The 21,518-nt window shown below is 44.5% G+C and overlaps 1 protein-coding gene across 2 annotated transcripts; it reads right to left on the bottom strand.

Annotated features, from left to right (window-relative positions):
- Positions 1-729: 729 nt before the first annotated feature.
- On the bottom strand, positions 730-20,357 carry RPIA (ribose 5-phosphate isomerase A). 2 transcript variants are annotated; one of them, XM_035134677.2, is made up of 9 exons: positions 19,991-20,357; positions 18,667-18,727; positions 13,795-13,850; positions 10,965-11,024; positions 5,975-6,039; positions 5,166-5,234; positions 4,188-4,329; positions 3,681-3,780; positions 730-1,861 (listed from the first exon to the last, which is right to left on the bottom strand). In XM_035134677.2, the coding sequence occupies exons 1-9, from the start codon at positions 20,264-20,266 to the stop codon at positions 1,764-1,766; spliced, it is 927 nt and encodes a 308-aa protein (XP_034990568.2). In that variant the 5' UTR covers positions 20,267-20,357; the 3' UTR covers positions 730-1,763. The 2 variants fall into 2 exon arrangements, with proteins under 2 accessions (XP_034990568.2, XP_034990569.2); XM_035134678.2 differs by having other exon boundaries at positions 20,084-20,352.
- Positions 20,358-21,518: the final 1,161 nt, after the last annotated feature.

The raw sequence follows: 21,518 nt of genomic DNA, 5'->3' as shown, positions 1-21,518 counted from the left end.
GCGTAATGCTGGTGGTCAACAAAAGAGGTTTAAAGAGTGTCTCAAGGCAATTTTTTTTAAAAATGTACAGTGGTACCTCGGTTTATGAACACAATTGGTTCCGGAAGTCTGTTCATAAACTGAAGCGAACCTTCCCATTGAAAGTAATGGAAAGTGAATTAATCCATTCCAGATGGGTCCGCGACGTTCGTAAACCGAAAATTCGTAAACCGAGGTGTTCATAAACCGAGATTCCACTGTAGTATAAACACCAACAATTGGGAAACACTGGCCTGCGAGCGCTCTGGTTGGAGAACAGCCTTTACCAAAGGTGTCATGGGCTTTGAAGGCACTCGAACTCAGGACGCAAGGGAGAAACGTGCTAAGAGGAAGGCACGCTTGGCAAACCCTCACGATGATCAACTCCCGCCCGGAAACCTATGTCCCCACTGTGGAAGGATGTGTGGATCCAGAATTGGCCTCCACTGTCACTTACGGACTCATTGTTAAAATGGAAGACAATCTTACTCGGCTATGAGTGATCGCCAAAGAAGAAGAAATAAAATAATAATAGTAATAATCTTTGTGGGAGAAGGTAGAGGGATGCCTTTTCTGCCAGGCCTATCCTCCTTTCTGCCCCCTGAAGCAACAGGGCACAGGATTGGATCCTGTTAAGCGTGGGGCAGCACAGGGCACCTTGACCAAAGGGCAGATCAGGAAGGTGTTTAAGAACAAACACGAACGCACAAATGGCTGGCGTTACAGCTCTTTATTTCAGTGCCTAAAACAAAAAAGACGAGTCGTACATTTCTGAAACGGTTATCATGCGAAGCACTTAAGAGATGAGACACAACACATTATATATATATATTTTTAAAGTGCCTGTCTCTTGCTACATTAATACAATCCTCCCAGTAAGGCTCATTCTTTGGATGCGTTTCGAGGCAACATTCTGTGAAAATCATGCAAAGGGAGGGCTAGGAACTCTCCGAAACTCCAACTGGGCCCAAATTGGTTAAAACTGGGCATTAGCCCAGAGCATGTTCACCTGTACAGATAGATGCCTGGGCAGCCTCGAATTTCAGCCATCCATTATTGGGGGAGGGCTGAAACATTTCCAAAGTATATCATTCCATATATTATTTTAAAGGTACGCATTTTTTTGCGTGGAATAGGCGCTGTGGCTGATCCCATGCCATACAAATTCCACGGAGGCCAACTGCACAAATTATCAGCAAATTTTCTATACTGAGACTAAACATTCTCTGTCAAAAACAGTTATGGTAAAAATCATTGAAAGGCATAAATTATAGAACCGAAAGAGATTCCAATAAGGCATCTGTGAGTACCAACTGGGCACAACCCTTCTGCGTCAATGCATTTTATTTTTTTGGGGGGGTGTTTATGCAAATACCACAAATTGCATCTTCTATTTTCTCCCCCTGCTAGACACACTCTGAGCAACCAGATGGTTCAAGTACTGTATAAAATATTCGTTTTGGTAAAATCTTTTGTATAAAAACCAAAGTGAAAAAAAAGTTGAAAATGCTCAAAATGATTGATCACATTTTGTTTTTGTTTTTTTTAAATGATTTACATGGAAAAAGTAAAATATATATATAATTTAAAACAACATTCATTTCCATTATTAGTGAGATCTGCTGGACCTTTGGTTTCATTCACCAAGATCTGGACAGACAGGCTTTTAAGGCAAGATTGGCACCAAAGTGATAAACTGTATGCAATGGGCTGAAGGCAGAGCAGATTTGGGGGCTGGATGCTGGTCAGTGGACTGGCTTCTCCCGGACACTGACAGAACCATCTTCCATGCCAAAGTAAACCCGCTCTGCCATGTCGATAAAGAGGCCTGTTTCCACCACTCCTAGAACAGAAAAGCAAAATCACGGCTGAATGCAATAGAAGCATTAATAACCATTGAAAATATTGGACTTGTAAGATACAAGTCATAGGTTTGTAATTTCATCCCACTGGGGGCAGAAGGAATTGCTGACCTGTGCTGGGCCTGTTTATATTTTAATTTAAAAAACTAAAAACTAAAAATGAGACCAGAAATGCACATTGTGCTAAACACTGGTTTATCATACTGATCCTTTATATTGGTAGTTCTCAAAGTGTATGGCAGGAGAGGGTGACAAGCGTGGCAGGAAGATTCAAGGACAACCAAAGGAACATTTAAAACATTTCAGGGCAGTATAGTGTACCATAGTGTTGAAACATTTTTTATTATTTGCAGAATACTTTTCAAAATGAGGGCATGAGCATCAAGTGATACTGCGAGCTCACAACTTTTGTTGAGTTTGCATATACCACTGATGGCCAAACCTGGCCCTCCAGCTGTTTTGGGACCACAATTCCCATCATCCCTGACCACTGGTCCTGTTAGCTAGGGATGATGGGAGTTGTAGTCCCAAAACAGCTGGAGGGCCAGGTTTGGCCATCACTGGCATACACAATTAAGGTCATAGCTGCCAAGTTTTCCCTTTTCTCGCGAGGAAGCCTATTCAGCATAAGGGAAAATCCCTTAAAAAAAGGGATAACTTGGCAGCTATGATTAAGGTACATATACATACTTAAATATATGTAAGAGGCTCATTCATAAATTATATTTTGGGAATGATTTTTGTTATATACTTTCTGGATGACTCGTGTTCATATTATAAAGCAGTTGCATTCTATGTTATGAAGCAAGCACTGCTAGGAGCTGCTTCTTTCCCAATGTATTTCCTATCAATAAAAATAAAACTTGGTGTGGCACGAACAAATTTTCCCCCTGAAAGTGTGGTCCAGAGAAGCAGTTTGAGAATCACTGCTTTATATCATGGTAAAACAATGTTATCAACATGTGCCCTTGTCCTACGCCTAAAGGTTGTTTTTCTGTTACTGTATTTACAAAATATTCGTATTGAAACTCTTAATAAAGGTACAAAAAGTACAGTAAAATAAAATAAATGATGCTACTGTATATCTTAACACAGGTGATGTGAGAACAACATGGTAGGCAAACTAAGGCCCGGGGGCCGAATCTGGTCCAATCGCCTTCTAAATCCTACCTGCAGACGGTCGGGAATCAGCGTTTTTTTACATGAGTAGAATGTGTACTTTTATTTAAAATGCATCTCTGGGTTATTTGTGGGGCCTGCCTGGTGTTTTTGCATGAATAGAATATGTGCTTTTATTTAAAATGCATCTCTGGGCTATTTGTGGGGCATAGGAATTCGTTCATTCCCCCCCCCCAAAAAATAGTTCGGCCCCCCACAACGTCTGAAGGACAGTGGACCGGCCCCCTGCTGAAAAAGTTTGCTGACCCCTGAACTGAGATAACCACATATAGAGCAATCTACACCAATGGCGCCACCTGCTGTCTAACAGTTGCAAATACAGCATTAACTAGGCTTTTGGTAAAAGAAATATTTTCTAAGAATTCATATTTATCACTGTACTAGGACGATGTACGGTCAAGGGCAAAAATAAGTTCCAAAGCACTTAATTCTGCTCTAGTGTTATTCAGGCATTAGGCATATATTTTCCCTCATTTATAAAGAAGAGGACTGGACTCTCAAATGAGTAACTTTTTAGGATTTTAGTTCCACAGCTATACAGCTGTTAGTATGCCAGCTACAAGTGATTTTAAAAAAACAACAACCGCTCATGAAATATGCTTCTGTTGCAAGACTACCTACCTGGTATCATCTTGATTGCCACATTCGCTTCACGCCAGTTATGGACATTATCAAATTTCCAGTCCAATAAGAAGTTCCCATTGTCAGTCACGACAGGGCCCTAGCAGCGAAGAGAATAGGTAGAGATTTGTTTTTTTAAGAAACAAAAATCAAAATGAGTGAAACAGAAAGAAAACAAAGCCCAACGTCCAAATGAAAACTTAAGCACTCTAAAACGGAATCATCATATATGGAATTATGGACTGCTGGACTGAAAGAAGAAAAGACACCATATTCACATGTGATAATGACTCCCTAATTTAATGCATAAAGGTAAAGGTAAAGGGGCCCCTGACCATCAGGTCCAGTCGTGTCCAACTCTGGGGTTGCGGCGCTCATCTCGCTCTATAGGCCGAGGGAGCCGGCGTTTGTCCGCAGACAGCTTCCGGGTCATGTGGCCAGCATGACAAAGCTGCTTCTGGCGAACCACTCTAGAAGGTGCAATTTTGCCCAGCAATTAATACTTACCGCCTTATTCACAGCCATCCTCAGCTCTGCAACACCCCCAAACCTCTTGGCCAGAGCTCTGGAAATTGGAACATAGGCCATTGGGATGACTTCAATAGGAATACCTTTCTTCCACTGCTCTCCGAGGCGTTCAGACTTTTTCCTACAGGAACATGGTTTAAAGCAAAACTGGAATTAACCCATTGCACAAATGCACCCTTCTTTTGCAGATGGTTGCACAGGAAGAGTTCCCTGAAAAGAGGGACTGGTTGATGAACCATTCTGGGAATTATAGCTTTGTGAAGGGAATACGGCTCTCTCAACAACTCTCAGCACCCTTAAACTACAGTTCCCAAGGTTCCTTTTTTTTTTACAGTGTGTGTGTGTGAGCGAGCAATGACTTCTTAAAGTGGTATGACACCGCTTTAAAAGTACAGTGCAGAAGGAACAAGAGACAGTGCCCCTATAATATTTAATGGGACAGTATACAAAAGGATAGGTGTCACGACACTAACACCCCCGATTCCAATATGTTACCGAACGGGCCTTATTGATAAACTTGCGGGAGGTCCTCCCCTGCAATGTGCAATGGTTGATTGGGTGAGACAGTCTTTCAGGTACGGTGGTACCTCGCAAGACGAATGCCCTGCAAGACGAATTTTTCGCAAGACGAATGTGTTTTGCGATCTGATGGTGATCTGATGGTGACTCACAAGACGAATTCGTTTGGTGAAAAATTCGTCTTGTGAATCGCGGTTTCCCATAGGAATGCATTGAAATTTAATTAATGCGTTCCTATGGGCAAAAAAAAGAAATTTCAATGCATTCCTATGGGAAACCGCGATTTGCAAGACAAATTTTTCGCAAAACGAATTGACTCGTGGGACGAATTAAATTCGTCTTGCGAGGCACCACTGTATGTTAGGACTGAATATAGCTCTCTCTCTCTCTCCCTCTCCTGGAAAAAGCACCAAACAGTCAGTCGCCAGCATATTTTACCTATAATCAGCAATGACAATGAAGCTTTTTGCATAGCCAGCGACTATCTTCTCCTGCGTCAGGCAGCCCCTGGAGGAAAAAAGAGAGCAGAACACAAACCCAGTTGCCCAGACTGATCAGAAGTCAACTAAGGATTTAGCAACTGAAGGCTTAGGAAGGAAGTCTATCTATAGAATCCGGGAGCCCTAGATATCAATGCAGTTATTTAATCCAGGCCAGTGGAGGCTGGTCAGCTTAGGACAACTGGGGCACTGTCCCATTGCAAAATCCCCCCCAAATATAACCCCCCCACCAAGAAAACCACACTATTTCCTGCTCTTCCTGAGCACTCCCTAGTCTTCCATTAGAACTGCTGTAACCGTTTCTGTCAATCAGCTCTTTCCATTGCTCAGCCAACCTTGAGCAAAAACTATTGCTGTGGCCTGAAGGTCTCTCTCACTCACCTCCAGGCAGAAAAAACACATTCCCATAGCAAACACCAGGGCAAGGGCATTTTTGCTGTTTGTTTGTTCATTTTTAAAATCTCCATCTGCATTTGTATAAGCAATTAAAATTATTTTTCTGTTCTGTGAATGCCCAGCCCTGCTTCTGTGCAAATCAGCCTCCTGTGGTTTTCCAGCAACTGGTATTCTAGTGTTTCAATTTTTTGAAAAGCAGGCCTAGAAATAATTAAGCTGGAGGAGGGGAATGATTGCTTTCCATAGCCTTGCCTGGTCACCAGCCTACCAGCTACTGGGTCCAGCCAGGGTTGCCACCCTTATTCTCAGCCCTTTCACCTGCAAGTAAATTAATTAGGCATTATTTCTTACCCTCCTCCTTTGATAAGATTGAGGTCCAAGTCGACTTCATCGGCACCATCAATGGCAACATTCAACTTCAGGAAAGAAAAGATTTTTTTTTTTAAAAAATATGATTTTTATTAATTTTTCTCTTTTACAATTTCAGATAAACATTTTACATCCTTAAGATATCAATGACTTCCCTCCTTCTCTTTCCATGGTTCATTTTTGCATATCTTATATCTCTGCATGTTTTACAAAAACTATACCAATTGGTTTTCCACTATTACCGTACATCCATCAAAAATTATTTACACTGTTGAATTTATCTTAATGCTGCCAGCGTTTTCAAGCTGTACATACAGTAATTACTTTCCATATATTCAGTAAATGTTTTCCAATCTTCTTTAAACATATGTTCTTCTTGTTTTCGCTAAGTCTGAAAGTTGTGCATATTCTGTCAACTTAAGTTGCCATTCTTCTTTGGTTGGGACCTCGCCCGTTTTCCATTTTGGGGCTAACAAAACATGGGCTGCACTTGTTGCATACATAAATATCCTTTAGGAAAGGGATTTAGAGTAAGGTAACCAGATGTCCCCATTTCCCGGGGACAGTTCCCGGATTTACACATCAGCCCCCATACAAAATCCATTGAAGTTGAAAAGGATCCCCAGATTCATTGAAAAATATCTGGTAACCTTAGTGTGTTTATTGCCTGCATTTTGGACACCATGCTCTTTGAGGGTGACACTTACAAACCTACAAATAACAATTCAGCAAATAAAAACAAAACAAAAAACCCACCCATAAAGAACAGCAATAGCTGCGTTATGATGGGGCAACAATAGCCAAAAACACAAGTCAGGTGATATTGAAAAAGTGGCTGTAAAAGAGCCATAAATTGGGGTTCCCAATTAGCTACGTAAGTAGTGCAGACCCTGTTTTACTAAAGCCAAGCCATGGGCCCCCTAAAGGTAAAGGGACCCCTGACCATTAGGTCCAGTCGTGACTGACTCTGGGGTTGCGCGCTCATCTCATATTATTGGCTGAGGGAGCCAGCATACAGTTTCCAGTCATGTGGCCAGCATGACAAAGCCGCTTCTGGTGAACCAGAGCAACACACGGAAATGCCGTTTACCTTCCTGCTGTAGCGGTCCCTATTTATCTACTTGCACTTTGAGGTGCTTTCAAACTGCTGGGTTGGCAGGAGCTGGGACCGAGCAACGGGAGCTCACCCTGTCGCGGGGATTTGAACCACCGACCTTCTGATCAGCAAGCCCTAGGATCTGTGGTTTATCCCACAGCGCCACCTGCGTCCCATGGGCCCCCTCCTTTTGAAAAAAATGGTATCTCTATGGTAGTTTTTGTTATGTGAACACTGTGCAGACCCCCTGGGGTCTGGGGACCACCAACTGGGAAATGCTGCTTTAATGTGTGGGTAGACAGAAACAGAGCCCCTTCAAGTCTCTGGGGCCTAAGCCATAATTTATGTTTATTTATACCCAACCTTTTCCCCTGAAAGGACTCATGGCTTCTTACTGATGAAGGCAAGAACTACTAGAAAAATCAATAATTAAAAACAATTAAACATCGGCAAAATTAAAACAATGTGCATATATTAAATCTGCTTAAAGCACAGCAAGGATTTACAGTAAAACAGCACAGCACCAGCCCTTTCATTAAAAGCAGCCAGGTTCCAGAAGGTCTTCTCCTGCCAGCGGAAGAACTGCAAGGAGGAAGCCAGTCTCACTTCTCTAAGGAGGGAGTTCCAGAGTCTGGGAGCAGCCACTGAGAAGGCCCTGTCCCATGCCCCCACCAAGCATGACTGGGAGGGTGGCGGGTCCAAGAGAAGGGCCTCAGAACCCAGGCAGGTTTGTATGAGGGACTGCAGTCTTTCAGATAGCTTGTGCCTAAGATATTTAGTGCTATGTAGGTCATAGCCAGCACTTTGAATTCTGCCCGTCGCCAACCTTGCATGCAGAGATCTCCACGTGGTCGCAGTTGGACCTGCACTAGATGCAAAATATGCCTGGCACCTGGGGAATTTTTAATACTGACTGTTGCCTGCTGAATGGCAGGAGTTTTAGTAAAGGTAAAAGGTAAACGATCCCTGGGTGGTTAAGTCCGGTCAAACGCGACTATGGGGTTGTGGCACTCATCTCGCTTTCAGGCCGAGGGAGCCAGCGTTCGTCCACAGACAGCTTTCCGGGTCATGTGGCCAGCAGGACTAAACCGCTTCTGGTGCAACGGGACAACGTGATGGAAACCAGAGCACAAGGAAATGACATTTACCTTCCTGCCACAGCGGTACCTATTTATCTACTTGCACTGGCATGCTTTCAAACTACTATGTTTCTCTGAAAACAAGACACCGTCTTATATTTATTTTCCCTCAAAAACACACACTATGGCTTATTATCAGGGGATTTTTAAATTTTTTTCCTCCTCCTGCTGCGGCCGGCATTGTTGCTGCGCCTATCACTATGTCTTATTTTCAGGATATGGCTCATATTCCTTGAATGCTTAAAAATCCTGCTATGGCTTATTTTATGACTACGTCTTAAAATAGGGGAAACAGGGTACTAGGTTGGCAGGAGCTGGGACAGAGCAACGGGAGCTCACCCCGTCGCAGGGATTCAAACCACCAACCTTGGAGTTTTAGTAGATGTCTGTGGCCACACCACGCAGGGCCTTTTAGATCAAGCGTTATCTCTTCCTACGAACTTGGACTCGCTCCTGCTGTTGCTTCCCAAAGCCTTCCTTGAGTCTATTTCAGGAAACAACTAAAACTATAACCCAAATCCCAGTGACTCAGAAGCACCATCTGCTGAACAGAATCCCACCTAGGCTGGACTCGCAAGTCAGCCAACAAGCTCCCTCCATAATCTTTCTTTCCAGGTGTAAATCTCTGGCACCTCAAAACTAATCCCATTCATAAAGAAAGGGCAGTCTGGGTCAACATCTCCAAGGAGAAGCCCCTGGAGTGACAACGGCACCCATGCAGCTCTGAGACTGGATCACGGCGCAAGGGCAAGGGGTCAGCAACTCTGGAGACAGAGAAAGTGGGATGCAGCTTGACGTAACCACAAGGTTGAGCAATTAATCATAGAATCATAGAGTTGGAAGAGACCACAAGGGCCATCCAGTCCAACCCCCTGCCAAGCAGGAAACACCATCAAAGCATTCTTGACATATGGCTGTCAATCCTCCGCTTAAAGACCTCCAAAGAAGGAGACTCCACCACACTTCTTGGCAGCAAATTCCACTGTCGAACAGCTCTTACTGTCAGGAAGTTCTTCCTAATGTTTAGGTGGAATCTTCTTTCTTGTAGTTTGAAACCGTTGCTCCGTGTCCGCTTCTCTGGAGCAGCAGAAAACAACCTTTCACCCTCCTCTATATGACATCCTTTTATATATTTGAACATGGCTATCATATCACCCCTTAACCTTCTCTTCTCCAGGCTAAACATGCCCAGCTCCCTAAGCCGTTCCTTATCTCAGGAATCTCAGGCTTCTACATAAATACCCAGGGTTGCAAATAGGGGAAACGCCTGCAAGGCTGGTTACCACGATACATTTATACATTGCTTTTTAGTCAAGGTGGGCTCCCAAAGCAGGTTAAAAATTGCAAACCCACAAGAAGTTCCAATATATTAGGGATATGTAGAATTATTTATGGCTGTCTTCTGGGACCTAGCAATTGATGGCAAGTGGCCCAAATCATAGAGAGGGGCAACTGTCTTGGCTTCTGCTCTCCTCTGAACACTCATTCATTCTTGGCCCTCTTGCTTTCAGGACCTTCCTTCCTTCTTACCCCACCCATGTGGCTGGGTTGCCCCAGCCACTCTGGGCAACTTCCGACATAAACATAATAAAATATTAAACATTAAGCTTCCCTATACAGGGCTGCCTTCAGATGTCTTCCAAAGGTTAAATAGTTACTAATCTCCTTAACATCTGGTGGAAGGGTGTTCCACAGAGTGGGTGCCACTACCGAGAAGGCCCTCATCCTTTGCTCCTTTTCCTTACTATGAGGAACACTGGTTGCTAGGCAAGTAAACAGGTCTGAGATCCTGGAAAGGATTGGCGTAAAAACTATGCCAGTAGTAAAAGCTACTACAAACACAGGTGGATCTCTAACACAGGAGGGCAATTCCTCAATACAGTTCCTTCTTATGGGAGGACATAGTTTTGGGAGGCTCTCTTGTAGGATTAGAGACTTTGCTAACAGCCTATTACTTTCCCAGAGGTACCTTTATTGCCCGAATCAAGAAAACGGTTCAAGAGAAAGAAAGACAGGGACACTTGGACACAGCAACCCGCCCTTCCTCAAAGAAAGGGGCCCTTGCTTCATAAAAGAGAAGTATCGTTTCTTGTGTCCCTGGTGTGCTATTTGAGGCATGAGGATCAGGGTGGCCTCTGTGGTGCGGACTGCCTTCCATCAGCTACGGCCCTATCTGGAGAGGGATAGCCTAACTTCTGCCGTCTGTGCTCTCGTAACCTCCAGGTTAAATTACCGCAATATGTTATACGTGGGGCTGCCTCTGAAAGATGGTTCAGAAACTTCAGCCGGGGCAGAATTCAGCGGCCAGGTTGCTCAGCGGGGCAAGACGGTTTGAGGACATCAATCCAATCTTGGCCCAACAGCACTGGGCCCAATTGAAAGTGCTGGTTTTGACCTACAAAGTCTTATAAACAGCTCAAGACTCAAGGACTAGGGTTGCCATATTTCAAATCCGGACAAAATTCTGAACGCCCCAAACCCGGAATTAAGAGTTCCGGTTTTCAAACTTTTTTGGAAGCCAAATGTCCAACTTCTGCTTGAGTGCAGGAAGCTCCTGCAGCCAATCGGAAGCCGCGCCTTGGCTCTCGAACGGTTTCGGGAGTCGAACGGACTTCTGGAATGGATTAAGTTTGAGAACCAAGGTTCCCACTGCACTGAGAAGACGAAGAGCAGTGTTGCATGGGAACTGAACAGGAACAGTTGCTGAAGAGCACAGGAAAAAATCCAAATCTTTTACCTCAGGGTGTCGATCCAAGTCACTTAAGGTTAAGCCGTTCTGCAGAATCAACTGACGTGCCTAAACGGAAAGTAAAAGCCAAAATTGTTTCCCAGATTTTATAGGGGAGGAATCAGAGTCATTTTGACATGTTCATTAGCAGCTGTGATACAAATTAGTGGTTAAGAAACTGTGCTATAATTGAGCGAATGTTAGTCTTTCAGGAGCATGCTATTTTGATCCAACAAAAGCGGGTTTTCAACCAAGAAAAGACTCATTTCTCCCACAATGAAGGAGTGTTAAAGCCTTTGCACCCTCAAGTTCTCGTCTTCATTAACAAGCCAGGCAGATATAAAACCCACCAAATTCTGTAAGAGATCAGAACAGCCCTCTCAGAAACAACACGAACATGGAATCTCTGACGTCAAACCAGCACAAATGTAATAGCAGAGCCCATGCGTTGCATGCAAAATTTCCCAAATTTAATCTGCCGTAACTTTGCCTGAAACCCTGGAGATGCTACCAAACCAGTGCAGGCAATACTGAGCTAGACAGACGAATGGTCTGACTTGGAATACCCATTTAGTATTTCAACAGACTATGAAAGATACTTGCATTAAAAGTGTTGCACAAGGTTCGCATCAATGCAACTGAATGGCAGCTGTAATCCTAAACCTGTGTATTTATTAGGTTTGGCCCCATCCCCTCTGCAAGCAAGGTCATATTCCATGAGGATTAGAAAAGGCCGGGATTTCTTAAAATGATTTGCTGGACTCCGGTATTAATGCACTGTGGCATGTATACCTGTAACTCTGCATACCAGCAGTACATTTTGAGTGTAATAATAATAATAATAATAATAATAATTGTAAGGGGAAGGGCTTATAGAGAACAGCCCCCCCCCATCAGAAGCAGCCCATCTCCAAGCAGTCAGGAAAGCGAAGGGGCGGATGAGGAAAGTTAGGAGACGGAAAGGGAGTGCTCAGGCTCTGGCAACATCCAAGAGCCCCTGCTCCACAGGCAGGAAGAGAGGGAGGGGGAAAGAGAGGAGGGGACTCAGACGGGCCGGAGACCTTCCCCCCCCCCCGACACCGGAATTAAGGAGGAGGAGAAAGGGGAGGAGGTTCGCAGTCCCACGACTCTTATGTTGGTCCAGATCACGAAAGGGGGCAGTGCCAGATTCTGATCCGGACTGATGAGACATGAAAGCAGCAGCTCACTTCACTGTAAATAATATGCACTAATAAAAACTTCTGAAAGACAAGCATGCGGAGGGTCGTTACTCAAGAGTAGTCGCAACAACCCTGACAATAATAATAATAATAATAATATTTTTTTATTTATACCCCGCCCATCTGGCTGGGTTTCCCCAGCCACTCTGGGCGGCTTACAACAGAAGTATTAAAATGCAATAATATAATATAAGCAACAGTTGGAGATGCTCCTCTGAGCACATCTTTTTTTGACAGCTATGCCATATTTAACAAAAGCAACCTGGGCAGCACCTAATCCAGGCATGGCCAAACTTGGCCCTCCAGATGTTTTGGGACTACAACTCCCATCATCCCTAGCTAACAGGACCAGTGGTCAGGGATGGTGGGAATTGTAGTCCCAAAACATCTGGAGGGTGTGGGGTGCTACCTGTTGCTCCTAGTAACTCCAGCCCCAGGAAACACTCTTGTAAAATCAAGGCTTAATGCAGTTGAAAGATATTTTTACAGGCTACCTTTCCCAGTACGAAATTGCTTAATATTGAATCATAGAGTTGGAAGAGACCACAAGGGCCATCCAGTCCAACCCCCTGCCAAGCAGGAAACACCATCAAAGCATTCTTGACATATGTCTGTCAAGCCTCTGCTTAAGGACCTCCAAAGGAGGAGACTCCACCACACTCCTTCGAAGCAAATTCCATTGCTGGGAGAACCAAATATTGTCAGTTGATTCTTACAACTAGCCATATAACCCCATGAACCAAGAAAGCCTGCTCTGTACTAGATACACAGCCACATTTCAAAACTGATATTCCAGTGTTTAGCCGCCTTGCAGGTCTCACCCATCAGATTACCTGTTTCAACAGGATAACGAAGCATGTAAATGCATGCTAGATCTTTTGAATAAACAGAACTTGGATATTTACTCAAACCCCACCTTCCAGTCCCAAAAGGAACACCTAAGGTGGCCATTCAAACATCCTATTCACACATGGAAATGAACGTTATTATGGGAATGAACATTAAAGAACATTATTATGTCGCCCAGCTGAATGTAGCCTTACTGCACCAACCGTCTAATGATCTGGAAATTCGGACTCCAGACACGAAGGCAATTTGGTATTAGTTGCTAAGAAACCAACAGTTGCTAGGCTGTGACCTCAGGTGAGTTCAGCGCACAGTTAAAAAATGGTCAGGGTTGCAAGTAGCGCTGCTGTGTCATGTTCAGAGCTCTAATCTCGGGAGGGGCATTAAGATGTAGCATCCTTTCAGCAATTAATGGAAAAAAGAAACAAAGCAAATTATAGCAATGCCTTTCCAGCGCACTGCCTTGATGACTGACAAGTACAACTCACTGTTGGGAGACAAGACAGTTTCCCCGTGGTCAAGACACCACAAGGGATATTGTTACTACCTCTGTAATGGCATATAGATTTTCGTAAGGAAGTCAGAAGTGGAGTCCTAACGGGACCTGGGATATAGGTGCACACGAGATCAGTTCAGAAAGCTATCGTACAAATAACCTTAATTCAGCTGCTTACATACTGGAAAACAGCCTCGTAGCTGTTGAGTGGCTGATCAAGATGTAAACAGAAGATCTGGCTCTTTAAAAAACGGAGATGTCAAGGGGAAGATTTTACCTGGAAAGACGAAGGTATACAGACTATGTTGAGATTCTCTTGCTTCACTCTCTCAGCTGTGGGGGGAAATTGCTTTGTTAAATGCATACTCAGACCAGAAAGAGTCATGCACCCATATTAAAATATTCCTGCTTAAACTAGTTAATTCATTCATTTATTTTTCAGTTACAATCGTACCTTGGTTTTCGAACAGCTTAGCTCTCGAACGTTTTCGCCCACGAACGCCGCGAACCCAGAAGTGACTGTTCCGGTTTGCGAACTATTTTTGGAATGTTTTGGAAGTCGAACGTATTTCCGGAACGGATTCCGTTCAGCTTCCAAGGTACGACTGTATTGTGTTTCATTCCGCTTGCAAAAGGAAGCAGGAAGGAAATGGCCATTGCTAACCAGAATGGTCAGAAATTTTCTTCGGGGGCCAAAAGCTTGGTTTTCGAACAGCTTAGCTCTCGAACGTTTTGGCCCCTGAAATTTACGGTTTCTGCCAAATGGAGAAAAATTCCCACTTCCAATTTCTGATGAAAAGTCTAATTACCCGTGTCATTTCTGCACAGCAAATGAAGCAAAAGGTATTTCCAGTTAGCAGCATGTTAGCAGTTAGCTAATGCCGCAAAGTTTAGTGAACATACCAGTTTTTACAGCTCCTACCTTGAACAAATTGCAAGTGAAGCTACTACCTTACTCACAAGTTCAGAAAAGATTCTTCAAACAACTTGCTACAGATTGAGAAAACCATCTTGAAGGTGATACAACTGATGGAGGATAGCCATCAAGAAATAAGAAGAAATTTTCTGACCACTCTGGTTAGCAGCAATCATGGAAAAGCTAGCTAGCATTGCTGTTCTTCTGAAGATGGCCCTTTTCTCACCCATGAGCTTTGTCATTTGGTGTTAACATTCATCACTACTCAGCTAAAGCAGCAGTTGACTCTTCCAACCAGGGCTACCGGGGAACAGGACTCCCAAGGACAAACAAAACAAAAGAGCACCCAAATTTCAAGGCCACATGCTCTTTCCTGTCCCACATACATGTTATACTACCATTTGAACTCCAGAGACGCTCTGGAGATATTTCTGCCAATCAGCTCTCTGTACTGCTCAGCCAATCCCAATCCAGAGGTCACAGAATCATAGAGTTGGAAGAGACCACAAGGGCCATCCAGTCCAACCCCCTGCCAAGCAGGAAACACCATCAAAGCATTCCTGACATATGGCTGTCAAGCCTCCACTTAAAGACCTCCAAAGAAGGAGATTCCACCACACTCCTTGGCAGCAAATTCCACTGCCGAACAGCTCTTACTGTCAGGAAGTTCTTCCTAATGTTTAGGTGGAATTTTCTTTCTTGTAGTTTGAATCCGTTGCTCCGTGTCCGCTTCTCTGGAGCAGCAGAAAACAACCTTTCTCCCTCCTCTATATGACATCCTTTTATATATTTGAACATGGTTATCATATCACCCCTTAACCTTCTCTTCTCCAGGCTAAACATACCCAGCTCCCTAAGCCGTTCCTCATACGGCATCATTTCCAGGCCTTTGACCATTTTGGTTGCCCTCTTCTGGACACGTTCCAGCTTGTCAGTATCCTTCTTGAACTGTGGTGTCCAGAACTGGACACAGTACTCCAGGTGAGGTCTGACCAGAGCAGAATACAGTGGTACTATTACTTCCCTTGATCTAGATGCTATACGCCTATTGATGCAGCCCAGAATTGCATTGGCTTTTTAGCTGCTGCATCACACTGTTGACATGTCAAGTTTGTGGTCTACCAAGACTCCTAGATCCTTTTCACTTCTACTGCTCTCAAGCCAGGTGTCACCCATCCTGTATTTGTGCCTTTCATTATTTTTTTTGCCCAAGTGTAGTACTTTACATTTCTCCCTGTTAAAATTCATCTTGTTTGCTTTGGCCCAGTTGTCTAATCTGTTAAGGTCATTTTGAAGTTGGATCCTGTCCTCTGGGGTATTAGCCACCCCTCCCAATTCGATGCCATCTGCAAACTTGCTCAGGATGCCCTCAAGCCCATCATCCAAGTCGTTGATAAAGATGCTGAATAAGACTGGGCCCAAGACAGAACCCTGTGGCACCCTACTAGTCACTTCTCTCCAGGATGAAGAGGAGTCATTGATGAGCACCCTTTGGGTTCGGTCATTCAAAGGTATTGCTTTATTTCAAGGAACCGAGGAATTGGACCTGCTAGAGGAGGTTCCTTCCATGCATGCTTGGGCAGAAAAGCCATATACCACTTGAATTAGGACTGCCAGGTATTTAGCCCCAATTGTGCAGGTTCCTGCTGCTCCCTTCCAGTTGTCATGAGGGCAATACAAGGGCACTGCATTCATTGGGGTGGTGCTGCAGCATTTTGAGCCCTCCAACCTCTCAGAATCGTACATCTGTTCCAAGTATTCCTGAGCAGTTTCCTTGAAGGCTACATCTCTTCAGCTCTTAGCATGTTCTGTTAACCAGAGAAACATCAGGAAGCGTACCATATCTCAAGATTCAACTAGCTTCTATCCAGGATCACAACCCAGAGGCCTCAGCAGACCACACAGAGATTTGATTCAAGTCACAACCGTGCAACTTGCAGTTTGGCAGCCGCTTCACATGGAAACGATACGATAACCGTGCTTTATGAAAGTTTAACATAATCATCCTGGAATCTTATCCACAGCTGGGACCTTAATCCTTTGCACTTATCGGTCCTTGTGGAAACAGTGTCGGGGGAACCTCTATATTTCAGCTGTGTATCATTTATGTAAACTCATCGTCACCTTTTCGAAAGTCCTCTAAATTAACAACATACGGCAGCCTTTGCAACCTGGCTGAGGCTGACAATTGTTGTAATCCAAAACATCTGAAGGACGCTAGGCTGCTCTAGAAGAAGAAGAAGAGTTTGGATTTGATATCCCGCTTTATCACTACCCGAAGGAGTCTCAAAGCGGCTAACATTCTCCTTTCCCTTCCTCCCCCACAACAAACTCTGTGAGGTGAGTGAGGCTGAGAGACTTCAGAGAAGTGTGACTAGCCCAAGGTCACCCAGCAGCTGCATGTGGAGGTGCGGAGCCGCGAACCCGGTTCCCCAGATTAGGAGTCTACCGCTCTTAACCACTATACCACACTGGCTCCAGAAGCTTTGTGCATGCAGCTACCTCACTAGATAATCACATATCACACCTATCATCCGCCCCAGCCGGTAAAGGTGTCCTGATGGCCGGCTGATGGGAGTTGTGTTCCAAATTTTATCCCCTGTGCTGCTTAAGAGCTACATGAAACTGCTGAGTGGGGCTATCCGAAATTTCGGAGTGCGCTGTCTGCTATATGCTGAAGACAGTCAGCTCTATTTCTCCTTTACGTCCGCAGGTGAGGCAGTGAGAGTGCCTTGCTTCAGTAATGGACTGGATGAGAGCCAAAGAGCTGAAGCTCTATCCAGATTAGACCGAGGCACTGTTAGTGGGCAATTCCCTAGACTGGATGGGTGAGAAGTGGCCTGCTCTTGATGGGGTTACACGCCCTCTGAAGGAGAAGGTACGCAGCTTAGGGCTACTTCTGGATCCTTTGCTGTTGAACACCCTCCCCAGAGAGACTCAGCTGGTACCTTCATTACATATCTTTAGGAGCCAGGCAAAAACGTTTTTCTATAACCAGGCCTTTGTCTGATGATGATGATGATAATAATAATAATAAATTATTTATTTATACCCCGCCCATCTAGCTGAGTTTCCCCAGCCACACTGGGCGGCTCCCAATCGAGTGTTAAAAACAATACAGCATTAAATATTAAAAACTTCCCTAAACAGGGCTGCCTTCAGATGTCTTTTAAAAATAGGATAGCTGCTTATTTCCTTGACATTTGATGGGAGGGCGTTCCACAGGGCGGGCGCCACTACCGAGAAGGCCCTCTGCCTGGTTCCCTGTAACCTCACTTCTTTCAATAAGGGAACCGCTAGAAGGCCCTCGGCGCTGGACCTCCGTGTCCGGGCAGAACAATGGGGGTGGAGACGCTCCTTCGGGTATACTGGACCTAGGGCTTTAAAGGTCAGCACCAGCACTTTGAATTGTGCTCAGAAATGTACTGGGAGCCAATGCAGATCTCTCAGGACCAGTGTTAGATGGTCCTGGCGGCCACTCCCAGCCATCAGTCCAGCTGCCGCATCCTAGATTAGTTGTAGTTTCCGAGTCACCTTCAAAGGTAGCCCCACGTAGAGCGCATTGCAGTAGTCCAAGCAGGAGATAACCAGAGCATGCACCACTCTGGCGAGACAGTCTGCGGGAGGTAGGATCTCAGCCTGCGTACCAGAAGGAGCTGGTAGACAGCTGCCCTGGAGACAGAATTGACCTGTGCCTCCATGGACGGCTGTGAGTCCAAAATGACTCCCAGGCTGCGCACCTGGTCCTTCAGGGGTACAGTGACCCTATTCAGGACCAGGGAGTCCCCCATACCCGCCTGCCCCGTTCCCCCAAAACAGTACTTCTGTCTTGTCAGGATTCAACCTCAATCTGTTAGCTGCCATCCACCCTCCAACCGCCTCCAGACACTCACCCAGGACCTTCACCACCTTCACTGGTTCTGATTTAAAAGAGAGGTAGAGCTGGGTGCCCTTTTAACTGTGTTTGTGGGAGTTACTGGTTTCTTTTATTATGTATTTTGTGCTCTTGTGTTTTTGTGTTGTGATCTTCAGATGAAGGGCGGTATACAAATTTAATAAATAACTCAAGCCTCTGGAGATCACCAGACTGAAGAAAACTGTGTTACACACATATACCATATACCGGGCTAGCTGTTTGGCAGGTAGAACTAGGTACACTTGTTTAGAACAGACTCTGGAAGTTTAAATAAGTGAAACGTAATTTCTGACAAAAAGAATAGCGGAAATGCATACCCAATTTCTGCACAGCGTGAACAATTGTAGACCCACTTCCAATTCCAAGGACTTGATTATTCTAAAGAAAAAGGACAGATATTTTGTTCTTATTTAGTCAACTTAGAAACCACATGGCTTGATTTTACTAGAGAGTATTTAGCATACGCAAAAAGTGGCAACTTTTAGAAAACTTGATAATCTATGGCACAGGTGTGGACCCTGTATCCTTCCAGGTACGGCTGGACTCCCAACTCCCATCAAACCAAGTAGCAGGGCCACATACAGAGGGCTGGACTAGAGGTTCCCAATCCTTGAACCATGGTATTGGTTTTAAGGAGGCAGAAAGACATCCCATGTAAGATAGGCCCCAGTAAAATAAAACATGCTTTGATTTAAAAGCTAAAAAGCACCCTTCTATGTTAAAAACTAAGCAGATGGAAAAAAGTATGAAGTCATATTTATTAATTTCCTTACATTAAAAACTAGCATGTACTGTTAAATACTGTACTTCACCATTGTATTTAATACATAATTCTGCTACTTATCTGATGACTGTCCGTATGGTATATATTTTGAATTACCTGTTTCAAGTGTGTATTTAACAGCATTATGAAATACCTGAAAGTGTAACCATGAAGTTCAGCAGGACTTAGCCAACATGCATTGCAAAAGTTCCTAGCTGTGAACAAACAAAACTTTTGAGTGCTTTACTGCTTTAGGTCCAAGCCAAACATACAATTCCTGGGATATTAACAAGACTGAGATCAAGCAAATGCCCTCAGGCACTGCATTCTTTTAAGCACCTTCTAAAACACTCTTGTTTACACAGATGCTTAGAAAGTCGAGGTGCATTTTAATCCATTTTAGCATTTTAACTTTTGTACTCTTTAAAGCGTGGTTGCTGATTTTTCTGAGTTTTCTTGCATCTTTTCATACTGCTTTGAGGGTTTTGTTTGTTTGTTTGATTTGTTCCAATAACAGAATCATAGAGTTGTAGAGTTGGAAGGGACCCCCCACGGTCATCTAGTCCAACCCCGTGCAATGCAGCAATCTTTTCCTCCAACGTGGGGCTTAAGAGTCTAAACAGAACCATAATGAAGTGGCAAATCAATTTTATGAAATACAAGGGCATGCATGTGACCCTCGGAGTCCCTTCCAACTCTACAATTCTATGGGATGAAATTCTATGAATTCTAGGATGAAACTTTTGAGCGTGCGTATCTCTCTCTCTCTCCACACACACACACACGTCGCAGTAGTCCTACAACCGCTGTCCTCCAAAATCACAGCCGAGGAAATGTACACAAAACCCACACCCCCAACATTTTAGATGGGATCCTACATTTCTGGTGCAAGCAAACGCGCCTGGCTCCCCCAGCCTGCTGGTAACTTCGGGAACTTTGCAAAAAGCCAAAGCCAAAAGGAGGTTCCCCACCTGCACGTGGTTATTCACCGCAGCCCAGGCGGCCAGCTTCTTCGCCTCCTCGGTCATCTTGTTGCTTTTGCTGCTAATGCTTTTGCTGCTGCAACGCTGGGCGCGTTTGTGCACGTGCCGCGTCCCCTCCGCCCCAACTAGCCTCCTGCAGAGAAGGGCGGCGCACTCCCCCCGGTTCCGCATTGCCTGCCCTCCGCCCCGCCCGCGCGGCTGCCCCCTTTCAGCTCCGCCTGCCTCTGCCTGCCGGCCCCATGGAAGCGACCTCGGGGCTGGCTGCTCCGGGGGTGAGGGAAGCCGGCCTCTCCCTCCTCACCTGAGCGCCTCCTCCTCCCCGCGGCCGCATGGGGCTTGTAGTGCCGCCGTGACGCGGAGAGCCTGCGCCAGGCGGCCGGGGAACTACAGCACCCACAATGCACCCCGGCGCGCGCGAGGGCCTCATGTTAAGAACAGGAGACGTCGAAGGCCTGTCTAGTCCAGTATCCTGTCCTTGCAGTGGCATTTATTATATTATATTATATTATATTATATTATATTATATTATATTATATTATATTATATTATATTATATTATATTATATTATATTATATTATATTATATTATATTATATTATATTATATTATATTATAATAATGTCGCGCCATATTTTATTTTATTTTAATTAAGTTAAGTTATATGCCGCCTTTCATTACACTGACAACTTTGCACCTCCTGGCAATAGCAAAATAGTAGCGGGGGTGGGTGGGGGGCTTGACAGTTTGCCCTTGATCCTAGAAACACCCCTCCCATGACAACGCTCGTATGATTCAGACTTGCTAGATGGAAGTTTTGTGCTGGTTATTTTTGTGCTGGTTGTGTTTTTTAAAAAACTTTATTTGTTATTTATTATTTTACATCTCGGGGCAGTTTTCCAACGGAACTTCTTTATGGAGAGGCTGTTTCTGCCTAGATCTGTGTCGCTGGCAGCTAAGCAGACGAAAGCAGAACAAGGCGACCTGTGGAAATTTAGGAATGCAGGACTGAGTTTATACATTCGACTGCGGCGGAATACTAGGTATAGAGCCGACTGTGCAACTCGAGGCAGAGTTGATGGGTTTTCATTTATTTATTTTACTGCCTCCCTCCCGCAACAAGCATAACACTCCTCTAAAAGCTTTTATTCTTTCTTCTCAAATTTCGCTTGTCTAAACAGGATTGTTTTCAGTAAGACGCCTGCTTGTCTCAATAGGCAGGGAGTTCCAAAGTGCAGGCCACCCCCCACATTGTGCATTTAGGAGTCCCCAAAGCCTCATTCTACCTGGCCTAATTATAAAACAGGGCACTTAATTTTTATTATTTTTGCTGCTGGGATTAATGTTCATGTAACGAAGCACATTATCATTGTTATTATTATTTATTATATACTCTCAGCTGCCGCATTGAGCCCGTGCGAAAGAA

The sequence above is a fragment of the Zootoca vivipara genome, chromosome 13 (genome assembly GCF_963506605.1).
Source record: "Zootoca vivipara chromosome 13, rZooViv1.1, whole genome shotgun sequence".
Classification (NCBI taxonomy): Eukaryota; Metazoa; Chordata; class Lepidosauria; order Squamata; family Lacertidae; genus Zootoca; species Zootoca vivipara.
The sequence above is the reverse complement of the archived record's forward strand: the minus strand, read 5'-3'. Positions and strand labels throughout refer to the sequence as shown.